General features: G+C 32.6%; 1 protein-coding gene across 32 annotated transcripts in view; it reads left to right on the forward strand.

Moving 5' to 3' along the window:
* ADGRL3 (adhesion G protein-coupled receptor L3) overlaps positions 1 to 19,646 on the forward strand; it is an 846,433-nt gene that overhangs the window by 285,749 nt on the left and 541,038 nt on the right. For all 32 annotated transcript variants that reach the window (XR_012516839.1, XM_074396184.1, XM_074396178.1 and 29 more), the window contains one exon: positions 1,719 to 1,946. Coding sequence is in view for 31 of the 32 variants with exons in the window: in XM_074396184.1 (XP_074252285.1) it covers positions 1,892 to 1,946 (55 nt within the window). In the remaining variant the exon portion in view is untranslated. The remainder of the gene's footprint in view (positions 1 to 1,718; positions 1,947 to 19,646) is intronic.

Consider the following 19,646-nt stretch of genomic DNA (forward strand, 5'->3'; position numbering starts at 1 on the left):
TCTTGTCTTTGCTTTCTCTATTTGCAAAGGTAAAATGTTATGAGAATATCTAGAATCAGCTTTGTTTCCCATCATATCTATGAAATGAAAGAAAAAATCTTTATTGTGTCCATATTTAGTGCTGTAGGATATTATGTATACAATAGTAATCAATAGATTTTTTTTTAAATTATTGAATAATCTTGATCTTGCTTTGTATGGATTCCCATTGAAAGGATGGGTAGGATAAAATAAATGCCAATGCTATAGCACCTACCACAAGCCAGCATTGTTCTGGGCTATTTTTGTGTACTTTATGTAATTAAAAATTACAAATTTTAACTCATTTAATGTTCATATAACTGTATGAATTAAGTAATATGACCCCCACCGATTACATAGATAGAAAAATGGAGACTCTATAGTTAAATGACCATAGGAAAACTGAGTTTCTATATAGTTAAATGACTTGCCCAACGTAGTGGAACAGTAATTGAGATCAGGTTGTCTGACTCCAGAATCTGTGCTCTTAACTACCATGCCGTAAATAACAATATCAAAACATCTGATTATTTTGTGCAATTTTGCCTTGAAGACTTTGGTTTGCATTTTGACAGAATGAAGCTTATTAATACATTCCTCATTAATCAATTTTGAATATCCCTTTTCAGAAGATTTTTACATTTAATTCTAAAAATCTGAGATTGTTGAAAATAAGTATCAATCTCCAGGACATAAAAAAGAAAAGAAAGACAGAGAGAATGAAAGAAAAAAATAAAAGAAGAAAGGAAGGAAAGAAGGCCCAATTTGTGCTTGATTGATCAGTTTGAAAGGTGCTGACTGTAAAAGATGATGTCTTCAGGGTTTGGATCATGTTCCTTTAGTATTTTGGTTTCCTAAGATAAATCTGTGAAGACTTAAGAGGAGGCCACTTCACTAGTTTGGTTCAATAAAGTTACTTTTTCAGTGTTTAAAGCTATTAATGTTTGACACTCCTAAGCAAGATTCCTCTTCTTGAATTATATGATTCTGGAGAATAGGTTCCATGTTTTCTTCAGTATTCTATTCCATGTTTCTAGACCACAGCTTTGTATTTCAGTGAGCATTCAACTAACCTCTGTTGAATGAATTATATTTGAACTGCATTTTAATTTAGTTTGTATCTATATGGTTACTGTTAAAAATAAGTTGTTTAGAATAACATAAAGGAAATTTTAGACATAATAATCTATCTTTAATAATCATAAATTGTGATTTAAGCATACCTTGCCTTGACTTTTAGTACTGAGGCTTTTGACATTCAAACAAAAAGAGTAACATCTTTTGTAAACATAAATCTATGATGTTCATAGGTTTACAGAGATGTTTAGAAAAGTTATGTAGTTAATATGCAGACTAATTTCTGCAATGAATATTGCAGCCTGAAATGAAAGTAAGAGATATATTTACCTTTTGTTTTAAACTTACTTATGGTAACAGTGATGAACGAAATATGTTACTATTCTAATGTTAGTAAAATTATACTGTGGGAAAAGTTCACAAAATAAGCTCCAAATCTCTTTATATATATTAAAATCAGTATATTTAAGATAATTTGTTCAATAGAGACTGATATGTTTATTTCATTAAGAGCTAAGGCCAGGATAGAAACATGATGGTAATACATGTATTATATAAATAATGCCTTTAGATTACTTACTTATTTTATTCAATAACCCTTTTTTTTTTCTTTTTTGAAGGTTTCAGATTTGGAATATTGGTGTTTCTGTTCCGGAGGAATTTTTCTTTTTCTTTTTAATTTAAAGAACAATCTTCAGTCTTGGAATACAGAAGAGGAACTAGAAATACACGTATTTTGTTCCGTGTTTGAACACTCCTTCCTGAGGAATACTCCCTACCTGAGTAGACAGCCATGTGGCCATCGCAGCTACTAATTTTCATGACGCTGTTAGCTCCAATAATTCATGGTAAGATCTTTCAGTAGATTTTTGTGTAATGCTTAATGTTGTCTCACTTATTCATACTAGACCCTTCCTTGGGATCTTTGCTCTGAGATTACTTTGTGGTTTTTTCTTACCTTATGTTAGTATGAAAAAGTTAAAAGAACGTGATGTGTATTTTAAGCTGAAATAGTTATGACTTTTCAGTTGCATTTCTTAAAGTGCCTATTGAAATGTATTTATAACCAAAAGATTTTTATTTAAAAAAAAAAAAGCTCTTGCATTTTATTTTTTGTCTTTACCACATTTTTTGGAAAATCCGCTGAATTATTATCTAATTTATTGTGAACTTTTTGGCTTACATATTATCATACTTAAACATTTTTAATGTAGTAAATTTGAGCATTTGAAGGAAAACTCTAAAAGTAAAATCCTACATATTCAAAAGTATCTGCTTTCCCAAACCAAGTAATTATTTTTTTTTTCTGAGTACTTAGTGCTTTGCACAATCTTTAATATACAGAACACAAACTATAACCTCCCATTAAAGGGAAATTGTTGCTGTACTATACCTTGTCATGCAGAAACACAAACAAATAAAAAATCAAAACAACACAACAAGAAGATAATATTAAGGTATGTTTTCACTTTTTAAAGAAAGGTGATTTTATGGAAACATGCTAATATTCTTAATAGACGTGTATACTTAATATTGTTCATTTAGATATCTTTGCATTTTTAACAGAAATATAGTTTAGGAATGATGGACCTTTGCAAATATTATAAAATATATCACATTATTCATTATATAACCGAGACATTTATGTCTTTATAACTTGGTATAATATTCACTGAATCTCTCTAAAACCTGATAAATTAAAGTCTCTATGTATGTTCCTCTTACACAATTTAATATTTTTGGTTAATTATCATTGATTTTTTACTCTAAGATGAAAATGTTGTAATATAGTCAGTCTCTCATATGTTGATGATAATTATAGCAAAGAAAAAAGGACACAGCTGTATTTGCCACCGCTTAGGAGGTCCCAGAATATTATAGTGTAGCAAGCAGCTGAAATGAATTTTAGCCTTTTTAGCTCACTTTTGGTTTTTAATTTACTATAGAAACCCATTGTAGTTCATCAGTGATGCAACTCTGAATCTGGCCTGTGTTTTTAAGTTTTAACATGAATTGCATTTTCTGTCATTCTAAATACTGGGTAAAATAACTTCTTTTGAAGTTTTCCTCTAAAGTCCCCTGGACGCAAAATATTTAGTTCTAGCAATTCACTATATGGTAGAGATGTTTTTAAAATGGTAGTAAAATCTTACTAATTCAACCATCTTGTTTTAAGCAAATTTGTCCAAAATTTTTAAATGTTTTCTTAATTGTATACTAGGGCTGTGTTGCATTCCCTACCTGGGCACATATAACATTTTGTGATGCGGGAAAATAAAAACAGCTATTTTACTTGAAACGGTGCTTTTCTAATTATCCATATATCTAAAGGTAATTTAAATTAGATTTTTTTATGTTATAAAAATGCCTCCCTTATAATGTTATTTTGAGAATAAAATAAATAGCATATGTAAATAATACAGCACAGTGCATAGCAAATATTAGGTGCTTGAACATTTGAGTTCCCTTCATTATATAATCTATCCCTCCAGTTAATTTTTGTTCAAGTAAATTATAATAATGAGGAATTAGCCATAGAGCTGACTTATTTAATGCTGATACTATGGAAAAAAAAATACATACACACACACACACACACACACACACACACACACATACATATATTTACACACAAACAATTCATGTTCAAAATGTCACACTAAAATTACCCTTGTTAGAGAAATTTAGGTTAAAAATAGCAGAAACAGATATTGTAAGAAAGATTCGCTTTTCAAAACTAAAATGCCTGGTTCTTAAAACTGACACATATTATATATTTCAGTGGACCCCAAAATGTGGCTGAGCCATGGGTCTTGGGTCTTGTTTTGGGGATTGATAGTCTGTATTGAAAGCACACCTGCACACACATACACACACACACATGCACACAGACACACACACACACACACAGACACACACACACACACAGAGAGAGAGAGAGAGAGAGAGAGACAGAGAGAGAGAGAATATCTCCAAGTAACTCTCTGAAAACTATTAAATCAACCACTAGCGTAATGATAGGACATACCAAAGACTGTTGTGGTATGTAAAATACTCTGGGCTAAAAATTAAAGTAGTTCTTTCCATTTTATGTTGACTATTCAATAGTATCCTGAGTTTTGAACCATAGAGGACGAAACAATGTAGAAACTTTTTTTTAAATCAACTTTTTCCTTTATTTTAAAACTCTGCACCTGGGAAAATGCAAGTGGTTTTGTCTTCCTTCTATAAGAAGGCTTTTTCTTTTGCCTTTGTGATACCATTTCTGACTTGTGAATGAAGGGCTTTATAAGCAGCCTTTTGGAACCTAACTTGCTCATAAGTAGAAAAATGTACCTTTGATCAAGTGCTGAAATATAATAGGATAGGAATTTTTAGAGTCCCCATCCATCCTGGCTTAAGAGACTACTGCATGACTTGAAACCTCAGATGACTGAGTTAAAATGTATGTCACAGTTACAGAAGTACTTCTGGTTCCAACATATTCTCTGCTGACATCTTGCTACTGTTGTTGAGATGTCCAGATCTTTGGCCCTCTTGACCATTGAGAATTATTTTTTCTGAATAATGATCTTAATTGCTATCCCACTCTTAAGAAAAAAATACTAACGATGACTACTGAATTTTTAGCCATAAACTTAAGATGTTTTAATTCACTTAATATTCACTGTAAGTGCATGGGTTTATTTTTATTATTTGTTATTATGATCATCACTATCTTTACAGATAAAGACTTTGAGGTACCCTGTGGTAAAGTAAATTGAGGTCACACAGCTATTAAATGACACAGGCAAATTAAAATCAAGGACTTGGCTTTTGAGCTCTGCTTTTGCTGCCAGTAGATATCCAACTCCTATCAAGACCATTCCTCTCTACATAGAATCTCATCTCAACTCTCCTGGTGACTTGGGAGCAGGTGAGGCAGAAACGTTAACCATCTGCCTCTTCCATGTTCTTGGGACAGACAGACCGTGGTTCTGCAGTCTGACAGACAGGAGATGAAATTCCAACTCTGCCACCTACTGGCTCTGTAATCCTGTTTATCTGTCAACTAGTTAATAAATATCATTAATGACCCACTGCAAGCCAGAAAACTACTAGATGCTCAAGACAGAAGTGAACAAAAGACTTGTACTTCTTCCCTCAAGGAGCTTACAGTAACCTAAAAATATGTAAAAATATAATTTCATCTGCAAGAATGAACCTTTATTCCTTGCAGAATTATTTTAAGAAATGGATGAAATTATATATGTGTAACTTCTAACATAGTGCTTTGGCATTTGATAAACCTCTCATTTTTTCCCTACTCCTTTCTTACCTTGTAATAGAGGTAAACTCCTGAGCACTAGGTAAGGAAAATAAATAATTACTGTTATTCTAACCCCGAGAATGGAAATAAATCTTTTTCTACTCTAATCTCAGTATTTATGTTTTTCCAAACATTTCTAAATACTAGTATGTAAACAATTATTATCAATATTACTAATATCTAAACAAAATTATTCTCACTATGTAGGAATGTTTAAATTACTATTTTAATTGGTTATATATAATTGTTAGGGTTATATTTTTGCATAATCTACGTAGACAAAATTAGAAACTAAGCCAAAAAATTAATTCTGATAATGTTTATGTTAGTTGAATAATCTCCTCATTGCTCTAAAAAGTCCGGCCAATATTTTATGTAGAAAAACAAAACAAGTACATCAATATTGCATAAATATGTACGATTTTTAAAATTAGAATATGTCCCTGCTTCTATGTTTATCTGTTCATATTCTGTGTCTCTGTGTACTTCTGTATTTCTCTTTTTCTGTTTTCCATGACTGTGTCCCCTTCCTGTAGAGCCATAAAATCCTTATCTATAATGCAATGAGACCTGGCAGAAGTAAAGAGGAGCAGCTGAAGCAGATGGCCAGTTCTTTGCTGTGCACTCCTGTAGTGTTGTATGAAGATAAAGGATTCTTTTTTTGTTGTTGTTCTATTGAAGTGGTTGGGAGCAAGGGAAAATAAGGAAATTGGAGAACAAGAACCTAGTAATAATGCAGGTACCTGGGACTCATTCTGATTGGCGGTAAAGAAATATCAAGGTCCAATGTGGGACCTTGGGCTGTGAGACCTGTTCCTGGGAGGTAACTACATCCAAGGCCTAGCTATTTGGGAGTTCAGATGGTGATTGTGGTGCTCAAATATTTCAACTATATCTTGGCTTAATTGAACCTCACTTGTAACAACTGCATCATAGTTGAAGAGGTAGAAAGCAGGACCACTGGCACTTAAACTAGGAATAACGGCAAGCAATATGTTTTATAGAGTCTTCACAAAAGCAAAATCAACTACAATATTAAACAAGCTTCTAGAACCACCTTATTCATGCTTTTTTTTCTGCAAGTGTATCGTTAAAGTTGCATCTATATTTATATATTCCGGGACTTTGCTTGTTATCCTGCATTTTATCATGTGCAAGAAATTACTTATAATAAACAGTTCTTAGTAGGGACAAACGAATGATCAGGTGCCTATTTATTTTTATATAATTTTCATTTTATTGTTTATCTGTGTTTACAATTATAATACTAATGTCAAAGATTTAAGGTAATACTCATGTATTTTGTAACTTCTAATGAGATATGAAACTTGAAAAAGTGCAAAATTACAATTAACTACATAGCATTTTATCATATAATTCTTTCTATGAAGTAGTGTTTTATTAGTTGTGAGTCAGGTTGACTTCTAAGCTCTGCTTAACTTCATTATTTTTAGAAATTAATCATCCTTGAAATGTTTATAACACTTGCCAGCCTAGGTAATTTGTAATTTCTGCAGTAATATAACAATTTTTATGGTCAAATACATTATACAGAAAAATCTATGTCATGGTAATGATATATGAGGATACTGCTAACACACCCAACACCATCCACATTAGCCAGTGGGTACTGGGTTTTAAAATATGTATATGGTAAGCTGTCTGCACAATTGCTGATATCAAAGTGTAAGCTACAAATATGCATGGCTGATAGCTTTACTTTATGTGGAAGAATTTGTTTAGAAACTTTCCCAAATAGTATATTGGTTGGCAATTGGAAAAGTTGCAAAAGGTGTTATATATGAATTTAATTATAGTGATAATCTATGAGTGACGTGTATATATTTGGAGTAAAATAGCATTTTCTTATATTGTAATTTTGTGTATTGTGACTGAGGTGTTTGTAATTTATCATATTTTGAATATTTCTTGATTTGCAGTGGACTCTGACTACAGTAGGGTTGTTGTTTTATACTTAATGCTGAACAAATTTAAAAATATATGAATATACAATATAAAGTCATTGTTTTCTTATTCTTGGATTACTATTTACTTTCATCCTCAATACAATTGGGTTTTTTATAATTGGGTTATTTGTTGTCAAATTATAAGCATTCTTTATGAAAATATCTTTTTTGAAAAGACAGATATTGTTAGAAGACATTTGGTTTTAAGAGTTTTTTAGAATACATTTTCTAAGAGTAGCTTTTAAATTTTTTATTTTTAAATTTTTAATTTTAAGTAAAAAATTTAAATATTAGTAAAAAGTAATTTTTATTCATAGATAATATTTGTATATGTTTGTGGGGTACATATGGTATTTTGATACATTCATACAGTGTATAGTGATCAAATAGATTACTTAGGATGCCTATCACCTCAATCATTTATCATTTCTTTGTGTTGGGAACATTTCACATTTTCTGGGAAGCTATTTGCCTGAATTTATCTACTGAAACCTCATGTATTTTATGTTGAATTATGCACTATGTGTCTACCTTCAGCACTCTAAATCCTCCCTCTTTTTGTAAGTCAGGGTCTCGCTCTGTCCTCCAGGCTGTAGTGCAGTGGTCAATCAGAGCCCACTGTAGCCTCGACCTCCTGGGCTCAAGTAAGCCTCCCACCTCAGGCCCACAAGTAGCTAGGATTACAGTCATGTGCCACCATGCCTGGCTAATTTTTAAATTTTTTCATAAAGGTGGAGTCTTGCTGTATTGCTCAGCAGTCTTCCTGCCTTGACCTCCCAGAACACTAGGATTACAGGTGTGAACCACTGTATCTAGCTCTCTTTTACTCATGTATTTGATTCCTCAAAGTAGTTCATTCATTCAAGATTTTTTAAATTTATTTTCTTTATTATAACTACCTAATAGTGCATATTTATGGGATATATATAATATTTGATGCAAACATATAATTTGTAAGGATCAGTTACTACAGAGTAATAAGGGTATCTATCACCTCCAATATTTTTATTTATATGTGTTAGGAATATTACAATTATACCGTTTTTGTTATTTTGAAATATACAATAAATTATTGTTGGCTATAGTCACCATATTGTGCTACTCAACACTAGATCTTATTCCTTCTACCCAACTGTATTTTTGTACCATCTAACCATCTTCTCTTCATCTCTCTCCTCTCCACTAATTTTCCCATCCTCTCGTAACCATCATGCTACTCTCTATCTCCATTAGTTTAGTATTTTTTAATTTGTCACATATTAGTGAGAATATGCAATATTTGTCTTTCTATGCCTGGCTTAAAAATTTCATTATTTTTTTATGGTTGGATAATATTTCATTTTGTATATGTAACCACATTTTCTTTATCTGTTCATTCATTGATAGACACAGGTTGATTCCATATCTTGGATATTGTGAATAGTGTTGCAGTCCATATGCGAGTGCACATATCTCTTCAATGCACTGATTTTCTTTCTTTTGACATATCACCAGCAGTGGGATTTATGCATCATATGGTAGCTGTTTTCGTTTTTGAGGAATCTTCATACTCTTTTCCATTGTGGCTGCACTGTTTACCTGCAAATCAACAAAGTACGAAGATTCCCCTTTCTTCACATCTTCACCAGCATTTGTTATTGCCTGTTTTTTGGGTAAAACCCATTTTAACTGTGGGAGATGATATTTCTTTTTTTTTTTTTTAATTGCATTTTAGGTTTGGGGGTACATGTGAAGAACATGCAAGATTGTGTGCATAGGTACACACATGGCAGTGTGGTTTGCTGCCTTCCTTCCCCTCACCTGTATCTGTCATTTGGGAGATGATATTTCATTGTGGTTATAATTTGCACTTCTCTGATGATTAGTGATGTTGAGCATTTTTCGTTTATCTGTTGGTCATTTGTATGTCATCTTTTTAGAAATGTCTATTCACATTCACATCTTTTGCTCATTTTAAAATCAGATTGATTTTTTCCTGTTGAGTTATTAACTCTTGTTAGATGGATAGTTTGCAAATATTTTCTCCCATTCTTGTGGGTTGTCACCTCAGTTTTTTTGTTATTAGGTCTATAAAAATTAATAATTGTCCATAATTTAAACTTTATTCTTATAGGAGACCTGTAGGTGAATTATATATAAAACAGGAAGGTAATTTATTGGGTTTTATTACTGTCCAATTACTTCTCCTTAAGAAAATGTTGAAGATAATTAAACTTTGGTAGCCAAGAAAACTTTATATTTTTGGTGGAGTCTGAATTTTTTTCCAGATTTTAGAAATCCTCTTTTTTATATTTTTATATCTTTACTCAAATTATATTATAAATATTGAGTCTTTCATTTTATTTCTGTAGACTGTTTTTCTCTAACATGCTCCATAGATTACTGAATGCCTTTCAGTTCATCTCAAGAGTAAATCTATAGCTCTGCATCTTTCTATCAAATCCACATATTATATATTAGTGTCCTCTGGATTCATATCATATCTTTTAATGAACAAACAAAGAAATATGGACATTAGTAGAGAACCTGGTGTATTATATGGCAAGGATAATTAATGATTTATAAATGTTGAGACTGAGTATCTCCTGTAGTTTTCAGGAACCATGGAAGATGATGTCAGCATATTTGGGAAGCTTTGCTTACATGAAGCCTAGAAGCTGAAGTTTACAATATTGTCTAATTTAAACTGCTTTAATATCTTATCTTGTATGATCCTATTAAATGGAGTAGAAAGATATTAAGCCTCAGAATTTAACTCCAATTCCAATACTTCCAAGATACATGGCCTCAAAGAGTTTAAATCAGTTTCTTTATTTGTTAAATGAGTAATTAGGTCTGCTTCGTTATAGTATGATGATTAAATAAAATAATGTATAAAAAGGCCCTAGTACAAAGCCTCACACATTTAATCCTGGGAGAATGGGATCATTAAAACATACCTTCAGGAATTAGAACCAAAAAACAAATGATCTGGATAGTAAGCAAAATTTAAAATACAACACCATCTTGGGGTCACTTACTTTCCATAGTTCTTTTTCAAAGACTGCATTGTATATTCTTAATCCACAATGTGACAGTTTTTTCTAATTATGAGTCTACACGTTTGTGCACACATTCCATCATTATATTTAGGAGTCACCCACTGGACTGTAACTAAGTCTTTAATGAGTTACTAATGAACATCTTAAGCTTAGATCAGCATTCAAAGAAAAATGTGAAAGGGTGTTGAAAAGCTATTCAAAGTGCAATTCTGTTGCTTTTAATTAGACTGTAAGCCCAATAAAATATCCTGTCATCACTATTCTTTCTAAATTTAAAAAAAAAATTGAATAGTGAGTGACAGATATGCCCTCACTTTGTTATCATTAGTCTTACCTGAAGTTAAAAAGGGTAAATATAGTGACCTAAATTAGAGAAATCATTGCTTTGATTAAATGCAAAGATAAAAATAACACACAAACATAAAGTAGCATTTTACAACATTTCATTCTTTTTCTTGGACTCAGATGACTTTAAAACGGATTGATTTTCTTGTTGCCTTAGAGAATAACAGATGATGTGAGGACAAAAGGTCTAGATATGATTAGATCATGTAGGTTAAAAAAAAATTTAAAAAAAAATTTTAAACCTCTGTATTTATTAAAAGAATAAATAGTTTGCTTTTACTCATTACTGATTTTCTCCAAGTTGTTAGAGATATCACAAGAGTAGAAAACATAAATACTACCTGAATTAGATCAGAACGAATCTTTAGTGTAGCTCTCCATACAAATCAACAATGGTGATGACAGTTTTGCAGTGATCCTTGTTCTTCTTTTTTTTCTCTTTTTGATAGGGAACTTGGTGAAATGATGCAGACCTTAAGGGCACAATATTTAATAATGAAGACAAATAATGCATAAAATTTAAAGCAACAGGCTGGTATGATGCTTTCCCTCCAGGGAACACTACACAATTGCTTAAAAGGAAGCCTTTTAGATGAGTTACAATAGCTGGATAGTTGGAATAGCTGTGATAGCACAGATGTATTAGAGGTTACTGGCTGCTGGCAGGCTTTATGTTGTCCTTCTGCATGCAGGTAAAAATCCATCATGTCGATTTTTAAAAGTAGGTGTCCAATAATGATCATATTCTATTTATATACCACCAATGTAACATAATCGATCATTTTGACATTTGAGCCTGTTAACAACATTTGCTGTCTTGTTAAACAGAATTTAGGCATTCATTGAAACATATGGACATTAAGATGTGATATGGTTTGGCTCTGTGGCCCCACCTAAATCTCATCTTGGATTGTGCTCGCGTAATTCCAATGGGCTGTGGGAGGGACTTTAAAAAAGATTGATTTTGTTGTGCGTATGTGTTGAGAACGGAGGATGGGTGGCAAAAATACCTTAATACCATAAAAAAGAAAAACAGTTCTCATTCTTCTCAGCTGTCTTCAGAAATCGCAGTTATGATTTATTTAGGAGAGGGAGAGAGAACTCACTAACAAAACAGAGCTCTGTAAATATAAAGATAATTTTTGCTCATTTTGCCCACATGAGTTAAAATTGGCAGTATGATTAAGGAAGAGTGTCCCATTACTATAATTGTAAAGATTTTTAAATAAAGGATTTACTTTACAGCATTCTGAAAGTATAGCTGCCATACCATTAAAAAAATTGACATTCTTGAGGAGAGGAGTAGAGGAAAAAAAAAGTCAGTGTTATCCAAATAACACATTCTGAAAGTTTTTCATTACCATGAATTTAAATTTGTTTGCATTATGTTTACAAAAAGACAGATGTTTGGAAACTCTTACTATTAGTTATCACTCTGCTTAAGGTACGTAATACAGATTTTGTTGGACTGAAAATGAAAAAAAAAAAATCATCTTTTCTGTCAGAAGCCAAATCTCTAATTAATTGATATCACTAACAGAAATCTCTGCTTACTCATTTTAACAAGTGTTTAAGGTATTTACATCACAGTATTACAATTTATGCAACAATTATAATGAAAGTCACGATTTTGTCCTTTATTTTTAGGATATATAAAATGCTAGGTATGAAAGCCAATTAAAAAGCAGTCTTGAGAAGTTGGTTCTTCTGTCCTTTAGCAAAATGAAATGTTTCTCTTTAGCTTTAGCAACCATGTATTTGACTGTTCCACTATTCTCAGCGTGTCTTACAAAGCTTTTGTGACATGGTAGCTTAGTGTTTTGACAAAAGTTTATTTATTCATTTATTTTTATAATTTCAACTTTTATAATAGATTCAGGGAGTAACTTTGCAGGTTTGTTACAGGAGTGTATTGCATGAGTCTGAGGCAAATGATCCTGTCACCCAGGGTAATGAGCATACTATCCAATAGGTAGTTTTCCAGCCTTTGCTTTACTCTACCTCTTATTACCCAGTGTTTATTTTCTCATCTTGTATTAGTACATTTTCGTGCTGCTGGTAAAAACATTCCCGGGACTGCGAAGAAAGAGGTTTAATTGGACTTACAGTTCCACATGGCTTGGGAGGTCTCAGAATCATAGCAGAAGGCAAAGGGCACTTCTTACGTGGCAGCATCAAAAGGAAAATGAGGAAGACACCAGAGTGAAAACCCCGATAAAACCATAAGATCTTGTGAGACTTATTCACTACCATGAGAACAATATGGGAGAAACTGCCCCCATGATTCAAATGATCTCCCACCAAGTCTCTCCCACAACTCATAGGAATTATGGGAATACAATTCAAGATGAGATTTAGGTGGAGCCACAGGCCCAAACCATATCACATCTTAATGTCCATAAGTTTTAATGTTTAGCTTTCACTTATAAGTGAATATATGCAATATTTGGTTTCCTGTTCCTCTGTTAATTCACTTAGGATGATGGCCTCTACCTGCATCCATGTTGTTGGAAAGGACATGATTGCATTATTTTTTATGGCTGTATAGTATTCCATGGCATATACATGTACTACATTTTATTTATCCAGTCTACCATTGATGGGCACTTGGGTTGATTCCATGTCTTTGCTATTATAAATAGTGTTGTAATGTATATACAAATGTATATGTATTTTTGGTAAAATAATTTATTTTCCTTTGGGTAGATATCCAATAATGGGAATACTGGGTAGAACAGTAGCTCTGGTTTTAGTTCTTAGAAAAATCTCCACCTGCTTTCCATGGCAGCTGAACAAATTTGTATCTCCACCAACAGTATTTAAGCAGCCCTTTTACTACACAGCCTTACCCCAGCATCTGCTATTTTTTGTCTTTTTAGTAATAGTCATGCAGACTGGTGTGAGATGATATTTCATTGTGGTTTTGAAATTGTGCATTGATTAGTGATGTTGAGTGTTTTCTCATGTTTGTTGGCCACTTATATGTCTTCTTTTGAGAAGTGTTCATCCATGTCCTTTGCCTGCTCTTTATGGGGTTGCTTTTGCTTGTTGATTCATTTAAATTCTCTGTAGATTGTTATGTTAGATTTTTGTCAGATGCATGGCTTGCAAAAAATTTTCTCCCATTCTGTGTGTTGTCTGTTTACTCTGTTGATAGTTTCTTTTTCTGTGTAAAAGTTCTTTAATCTGATTAGGTCCCACTTGTCAATTTTTTGTTTTTTTGCAATTGCTTTTGAGGACAATCATAAATTCTTTCTTAAGGCTGATGTCAGAATGATACTTTGTTGGTTTGCTTGTAGGATTTTTATCGTTTAGGGTCTTACATTTAACATTTTAATCCATCCTGATTTAATTTTTACATATGGTGAAAAGTAAGGGTCTAGTTTCACTATTTTGCATACATGGCTAGCCAGTCATTTTAAAATCAATTATTAAATAGGGAGTTGTTTCCCCATTGGGTATTTTTGTCAACCTTGTTGAAGATCAGATGGCTATAGGTGTGTTATTTCTGGCTTCTCTGTTCTGTTCCATTGGTCTGTTGGTCTGTTTTGTACTGCTACCACACTGTTTTGTAGCTTTTAAAATAGTCATTGTAGCCTTATAAGATAGTTTGACATTTGGCTGTATGATGCCTCTGGCTTTGTTCTTTCTGCTGAGGATTGCTTTGGCTATTGGGACTCTTTTTTGTTTCCGTAGAAATTTTACAATAGTTTTTTTTTTTTTTTTCCTGATTTTGCAAAATCTGATATTGATAGTTTGATAGGAATGATATTCAGTCTGTAGAGTGCCTTGGGTGGGTGGTATGGCCATTTTAGCAGTATTCTTCTAATCTATGTGCATGTAATGTTTTTCTATTTGTTAGTGTCATCTCTGATTTCTTTGAGCAGTGTTTTGTACTTCTTCCTGTAGAGATCTTACACCTCTCTGATTAGATGATTCCTAGATATTTTATTTTCTTGGTTACTATTATAAAATATGATTATAGTCTTGATTTGGTTCTCAGCTTGAACATTATTTGTATATAGAAGTGACTCACACCTATAATCCCAGCACTTTGAGAGTCTTAGGTGGGCTGATCACCTGAAATCAGGAGTTCAAAACCAGCCTGCCCAACTTAGTGAAACCCCCGTCTCTACTAAAAATACAAAAAATCAGTTGGGCATTTTGGTGGACACCTGTAATCTCAGCTACTCAAGAGGCTGAGGCAGGAGAATCACTTGAACCCAGGAGGCTGAGGTTTCAATGAGCTGAGATCATGCCACTGCACTCTCCAGCCTGGGTGGCAGAGTGAGAGTCTGTGTAGAAAAGAAAAGAAAAAAAGAAATGCTACTGATTTTATACCCTGAAAGTTTACTGAAGTTGTTTATCAGGTTTAGGAGCTTTCTGCTGCCTTTGGGGTTTTCCATATCTAGAATCATATTGTTAGCAAACAGAGATTATTCTATGACTTCTTTTCCTATTTGAATGACTACAAAAATTTATCTTATTTGTTTGCTTTTATTGTAACAAGTTATGTTTTGGAGAAACCTAATGAGGAACCTTGTCTGAAGTGTAATTGCTTGCCCACATTAGGCATACCAGCACTTTATGAAACAAGGTAGTCTAGAGAAGGAACCTGTTGAGTTAAATAACATTCAGGTATACCATAAAATCTGCTTCATCATACACAGGAGAACAATTTGTTACTACTTAGCTTAGCTATTTTCTTATAAGACCCAAATTTGAAACAGATTTACTCCTCTGTGTTAGAACTTTCATGTTGCAATTTCTACCTGATGGCATCCTTACTCAGGTGCTTGAATTGGAACTTTTACGACTATTGTTAGAGATTACTACCCAGCCTATAAAGAAATTATGTAGCTGTCATGTACACCTTAGGGACAAATCAAGAAAGACATAATCTTTTATATGGCTACAGTGAAGGTGCTGTGGGAGAGAGAGGCTTTCAGGTATGCATAAGGAAGCAGGACTGAAAAATGTGCCTTTATTTACAGAAAAAGAAATGAAAACAGTGGTCCTTTCTCTGTCCCTCAACTCTTGCTCTTTCTTTCCCTTTTATTATATATGTTGCAGTAGACATTTCAGTGTCAATCAAGCATTTGCTATTTTAACTAGTTCAATACAATTTCTAGCATTTACACAATACTTTCCTGTTAGCTGAAGAGTTTTGCCCATAATAGCTCAGTGAATACTCATAACATTTTAATGAGTCATAGGTAGTAGGATTGGTAATTTTAAGATGAAAAAATAGATTCAGAGCTGTGAATGTAATGATGCAATAATATATTTTAAGTGTGTTTTGAGGAGAAACTCAACCCAAAATTGCTTAACCATCTTCTGGAGGCTTCTTCCATAGGCCCTTTTATAACCTATTGAGCATTTGCCTTATTTTATAGATCTATGATTTAATTATAAGTAAACCAACCAAAGTAGCATATTGAGATTGAGCTAGAATATAATAAAATAAAATAAGTAAAATTTTAAAATCTTCAATTAGAGAAGACAGCAATACTGTGTTGGTTTAAATCTTGGAAATAAAAAGGAAAACGATTTTGAGTATGTTTTTGTAGAGAATGGAAGGGAAATATGAAATTTGATGATGATTTTATATAGAGATAGAGAACTGTTTGGTGAAATTATGGAGAGACTGATACTAGAAAGTGATGAGATTTCGAAAGACTGAGCAGTAGGGGAAAGGATTTCCCACTACGAAGGATAATTTGTAGAAAGGATTAGTCAGGTATGTTGAGGAGGATAAGTATTCTGTTTCCAAGAGATACTACCATGGTGAAAGACAACGTGTAATATGTAGGTTATTGTCATGGCTATATTAGTGCACATTTCAAACTCTATAAGCCTCATAGTTGAGTTGCTAATAAAAAGACATGGTGAAAATCCAACCCTAAAACTCAAAAGTAAATGACTTGGGAGAAAAATTGTTAGTTTATGAAAATCAAATCACTTGTAACTCTGATAAATATACCCAGGTTGTATTTTGTGTTTAGCATTTCTCTTGTTTTAGAAGTAGCCCATTGTTTTGTTTAGACTCCCAGCTCACTGTTAGGATTAATAGCTGTTTGGAGGAGGAAGCTGAATAATTGACTGAATTACAAAGCTGCTCATGTAAGAAGAACAAGAAAATAGAAACAGTTGAACTTGGTTAGAAACAGTGCTTATTTAATTTAAAAAAATATTCATAAATAAATATTGATCTCTGAAAGTTATCTATCATTGAATTTTGAATTTTATTGGTATTTATACTAATTGTATCTTCCACAGATAATAGGAAAACTCTGGTACTAGCATCACAAATACTTTACCTTTTAAAAACTCATTATTTTTCTTTTGCTTACTTCTTGCATCATATCTACCCACAACCAATATTCTGGAACAGTGCTGCTCTGATGGCTTTTGATATTTATGAGACGTGAACATGGGATAAATATTTCAATCATTATAGTAGGTTATGAAGTGCTAATTTTGTATTTCATGCTTGCCCATTAGGAAAGCAGAATGAAAGTACTTAAATGTTAAAACTACCTGGATATGAAACAAATATAAAAATGATTTGTATATGGCAATAACTCATATTATTTACAAGGAATATTACATATTATATGTGATTTAAAAGCTCAAACTTTAAAACAAATAAAAATAGAAAATCCTCCCTTTATTTAAATGAAATCCTAATCAGATAATGCAGTTTTTCAAAGATAAACATGAAGCTTCTCTGAAGAAGGATAGAAAGAACAAGATGCCTTGACCTTATTATTTATGACTTCCTGTCTCAGAACCAAAATTAACTTTGAGACTTCTTAAAATTGTGCACAGTGGAGTTTGAAACTGTGGTCTCAAATGATATTGGAAAAGAAACTTTGAGGGGTGCCTTCAAATTACGGTTAATGCCACAACATGCTGGTGTATTTTTCATAACTAATTTGAAGGAATCCTTTTTCTTAAAGGTCTGGAGAAGAAAAGACGCATTTAGAATGTAACAACTATCTTCAAATATCTGAGAAGAAGAACCTTCTATGAGTAATTTGACTTGGTTTTGTAGCCCATGTATTCAATTTAGACAAATGACTGGAGAATTTCAGGGCATAGATACCACCTTCCTTGACCTAAGGAAACTTGCTGCTTCAGGTACCATTTTGCCCCTAGGACAGACTGAGTTTTTGAGCAAAACCTCTTCACATGAAGCTTGGGAGATTTGTATAGCAGGAACATTTTAACTTTCTAGCATGTGAGTTGAAGGAATCTTTGCAGACTTAAGACTCGTGTTTCTAGTGGAATACCAGACACCAGACTTAGAAATGTGCTGTTTATCTCGAAGACTTATTTGTATAATAGCTTCAGGAAGACAAATTGGATTTATATTTATAGTTCAAATAAATATTTCCACGGTAGTCATACAATATCTTGAGTATGGTAGACACATATTTTTTAAAGCAAATGTCAAGATTTTGGCTCTGCTCTAATAACCCTTCCCTACGTGGGCAGTGTGACAGCCTCTATAGCTTTCCCCCGACCCGTTGGATTTCTTTTCTAGATATGGTGAATTTAAATGAGAGTATGAACTATAGACAGATAGGACACTTTGGTTTCATAGAACACATCAGTCTACTTTTTTTTTTTTTTTTTTCAATTTATACTCAAAGTCTGCTTAAGCTCTTGGTATTTTGTATTCTTTACCCTTACTCCTTGAAATCATTTTATTCCTCAATCCAAACTACTCTTTTTAGATCCCTAAGAGTTTGCTTTCTAGTTCTGTTGACAGGTTTTTTATGTTTTGTTCATTCTGAGATTTTTTTTTTTTTTTTCATTTAGATACAGGTACTATTATAATGTTTAGCTGAGGCTTGATTCCATTGTTTATTCATTTCCAAATCAATTATCATTATCTGTCTACTCTAGAAATTGACCTTTTCTAGAAATATTTGATCTCTAGTTCAGAAGAGATTCCTATTTTCTTGTCTCTGCCCTATGCTACCCTTCCCTCCCAAGAGTTTGAATAATTATCTTAAATAGATTGTCTTAAAACTAAGCTCTTTACCCTGGCTTACAAAGCTCATGATCTGGGTGTTGCTTGCCTCTCTGTCTTCCAGACTATTCTTCACCTTAACCACTATACCCAGCTATTGTGCCATTTCTCAAACACAATAAGGGCATTCTAACCGGGAGGCATTTCCTGAATCCTGGAATGTTCTTTGACTAGCAACTTAGAGTCATATAACTCCATGTTATATGATTAGCAACTTCAAATCTCACTAAAATCCCAATTTATATTTTATCTCCTTATCCAAAGTCTTTCACAAAACCCTAAATGAAATAGCTTTTACATATTAATCTATTTAAATTTTCCATAGATTATTCAAATTTATATGGTATTTGTTTTCTCTAATATTTACTTGTATATTTTCTAATTTCCCTTACCAGAAACATAATTCATTAAAGTAGCTTTGTGGTCTGTTTTCTTCACCAAATTCTCTAGCACCTAGAAGAGGAAACTACATGTAATGGGAACTTAATAAATGTTTGTTGAATGAATGAACAACTAAGCATATTCTCCTCCACACTAAATGTGCTTATAGTTTAACTTGGCTAAGGATAAAATCTTTCATTTTTTTTATAATAACAGAAGCTTGTAGGATAACCTATTCTGGTAACATTTGTCTAATATTTTTCCACAGAGCAGTAATAAAGCTGTGAGAGAAAACATGCCTATATATATTTATGTAAAAATATTTTTATATTAGTCATATTGTCATTTTAGGCAATGAAGAGAGGCAAATCTCAGGACCCAAAAGATCAGAAATGATCCCACTAGAGTGAAACATCAGAGAAGGCAATCCTTAGAGATGTTGATTTTCACAGCTTTTTGGTCTT

Source organism: Saimiri boliviensis, chromosome 3 (genome assembly GCF_048565385.1).
Source record: "Saimiri boliviensis isolate mSaiBol1 chromosome 3, mSaiBol1.pri, whole genome shotgun sequence".
Taxonomy (NCBI): domain Eukaryota; kingdom Metazoa; phylum Chordata; class Mammalia; order Primates; family Cebidae; genus Saimiri; species Saimiri boliviensis.